This window comes from Oculina patagonica, chromosome 8 (assembly GCF_052425735.1).
Source record: "Oculina patagonica isolate OP01 chromosome 8, crgOcupat, whole genome shotgun sequence".
Lineage (NCBI taxonomy): Eukaryota > Metazoa > Cnidaria > Anthozoa > Scleractinia > Oculinidae > Oculina > Oculina patagonica.
The window spans coordinates 4715147-4717551 of record NC_135765.1 but is presented as its reverse complement, the minus strand read 5'-3'; the positions used below and the strand labels follow the sequence as shown (position 1 = coordinate 4717551).

The following is a 2405-nucleotide window of genomic DNA, read 5'->3' as shown; positions in this document are numbered from 1 at the left end:
TAAACAAACAATAAACACAGCATGTTAGTTGCCCATTTCTACAAGACCAACCCACGACGGATAAGCAAGATTTAAAAGTAAAATACCACAAATACGATCTCTCATTGGTTAATCGCCGGGCTTTTAAAAATTAATACTGAAACCCATCAATAATGGTCATAAAAGGCACAATTAGTCATACCATTCGGCGAAACATTTTTAAAAACATCAGGCTAACAACAAAGTAGTCAAGTTCTGTCTAAGTACTGACCACGAAGAACGATGTCAAACCTAACTGCTGCAGATGAAAACAACTCAACATTCAAAGGAGAACAATCACGTGCACCAGCAGGCGTAGACGTATTTCTCGCAGCCATGAACATTTTTCTCTCCATCACCACATCCGTGGGCAATGCTCTAATCCTGATAGCACTTCATAAAGTGACTTCTATTTATCCTTCGACAAAACTCTTGTTTCGATGTCTGGCAGTCACTGATCTTTGCGTTGGCCTTATTTCGCAACCACTCTTGACTGTCTTTCTGATGCGTATTCAAACCGATACCGATGTTACTGGAGCAGTACTTATTGTTTCAACTGTTGTTTTGTGTGGAGTATCGATCTTGGTTTCAACCGCAATAAGTGTAGACAGACTTCTCGCTCTCTATTTGGGGTTGAGATACAGACACGTTTTAACATTGAGGCGAGTGCGAGCGGTCATAATTTGTTTTTGGTTACTGAGTTTCGCGTTAGGTGGATGGCTGCGGTTTGGTAAAGACACAGTTTTAATGACTGTACTTGTATTCATTGTTTTGATCACACTTTGTCTGCTGATCTCACTCTGTTCTTACATCAAGATCTATCTCCGTCTCCACCATCATCAAAATCAATCTCAGCCACTCGTCCACCAAGCACAACCGGCAAACGAAGGAGAAATTCCACTTAATATAGTGCGATACAAGAGGACAGTTTCCAGCATAGCATGGGTGCAGTTGGCGCTACTTGCCTGCTATCTTCCCTTCAGTGTCTATGGAATGCTATTGCTTTTTGGTGGAATAACACTGCCAGAAGCAGGACTCCTTTTTGTATTTTCTCTTCTTTATTTAAACTTATCTCTGAACCCCATCCTTTACTGTTGGAAAATCCGAGAAGTGAGACAAGCAGTGAAAGACACAATCAGACAATTGAACTGTTGTGCATCATCCTAGACCTTATTGAGATGCGTCACTGATCGAGTCCCAGCCCTGTTGTCGAGAGTGAGATACAAGACAATCCGAGAAACAGAATTTCTGCGGCTAAAAGTGAATTCTTCTCTCAGACGAGTATCGCCGTAATTCATGTAGCCTTCTGGATATCCTATGAAACCCTCAATCTCAATCTGGGGTATAAAAAATATCTACCAGCGTCGCAGTCAATCCAACACTTTTTTACCACAGAAAACTGAGCAGAGTAGAAGTCTAGTCAACATAGCATGGTACAGAAGGACAAGATTCACTCTACTTTGGGCTCAGCTATATTTAAATGAACGCTATTAAAAAGAGGTCGGCCGCAATTTATATCAACAATTATTATTCAAGACTCGCCGGCAATGAACGTGTGCTAGGAAAACGGACAACCCAGAAGAACAATTAAGGTTGCAGTCTTGCACGCCGAGAGCTTGCTACAGCGGCGTCCAATTGAAGTCCCCAGGCTCTTTTACGAACTCTAAAGTTATCAAGAAAGTGATCTGTTCCGAGGTTTTGCCTGTCTCGCTGACTTTTTATTCTTTACATATTCAGGAAAGTGAAAAAGTTACTGTCTGAACTGAAAACGTTCACACAATTCGAAAAACATGCTCCTTCCTTGGCCAAAGGAACCTGTAATTAATTTCATGTGAACGCTAAGTCGAAGAGGCAAAGCATAGTAATTTGTACCGTCGAAAAATGTACTTACACTATGTAATAGGGAAAACTGAAACAATATGACACGTTCAAATATCGTTTACGCGATAAAAATGCATGTAAAAATTGGCCGGTCGTTTTAGCTAAAACTAAGGGCGCTTAATTTTGAACAAATGTATAAAAATAAAACTTGATTGCCTGCTCCAAAATGTCGCGTCCACCGCAATTATATGGTCGGTAAAGACAGCTGTTTTAGCCTGAAAATACTTAAACGATAAAGATAAGTTTTTGAAAGATATCTAACAAAGAAAAAAGTATTGCTAAGATAGCATGAATGTTATCTATAGATGTGAAGATAAGGTAACCGCTCATGCAGTATGATTATTAAAATGATTATTATTTGAAAAACAGTCTCAATAAATATAAAGGTGATGTTGCAAATTCATTATTTTTTATAAATTTTGAAACACTCGTTGTTTGATTTAAATCAAGAATCAACACCTATATTTTCGGAAATACTTCTAGCCGATTTTGCCGTTTTAGCAAAA

The 2405-nt window shown here is 39.0% G+C and overlaps 1 protein-coding gene across 1 annotated transcript; it reads left to right on the top strand.

The window, feature by feature from the left end:
* The first annotated feature begins 203 nt into the window (after positions 1-203).
* On the top strand, positions 204-2023 carry LOC144663810 (adenosine receptor A3-like). Its single transcript, XM_078524871.1, has one exon. The coding sequence runs from the start codon at positions 262-264 to the stop codon at positions 1183-1185; it is 924 nt and encodes a 307-aa protein (XP_078380997.1). The 5' UTR covers positions 204-261; the 3' UTR covers positions 1186-2023.
* The last annotated feature ends 382 nt before the right edge of the window (positions 2024-2405 follow it).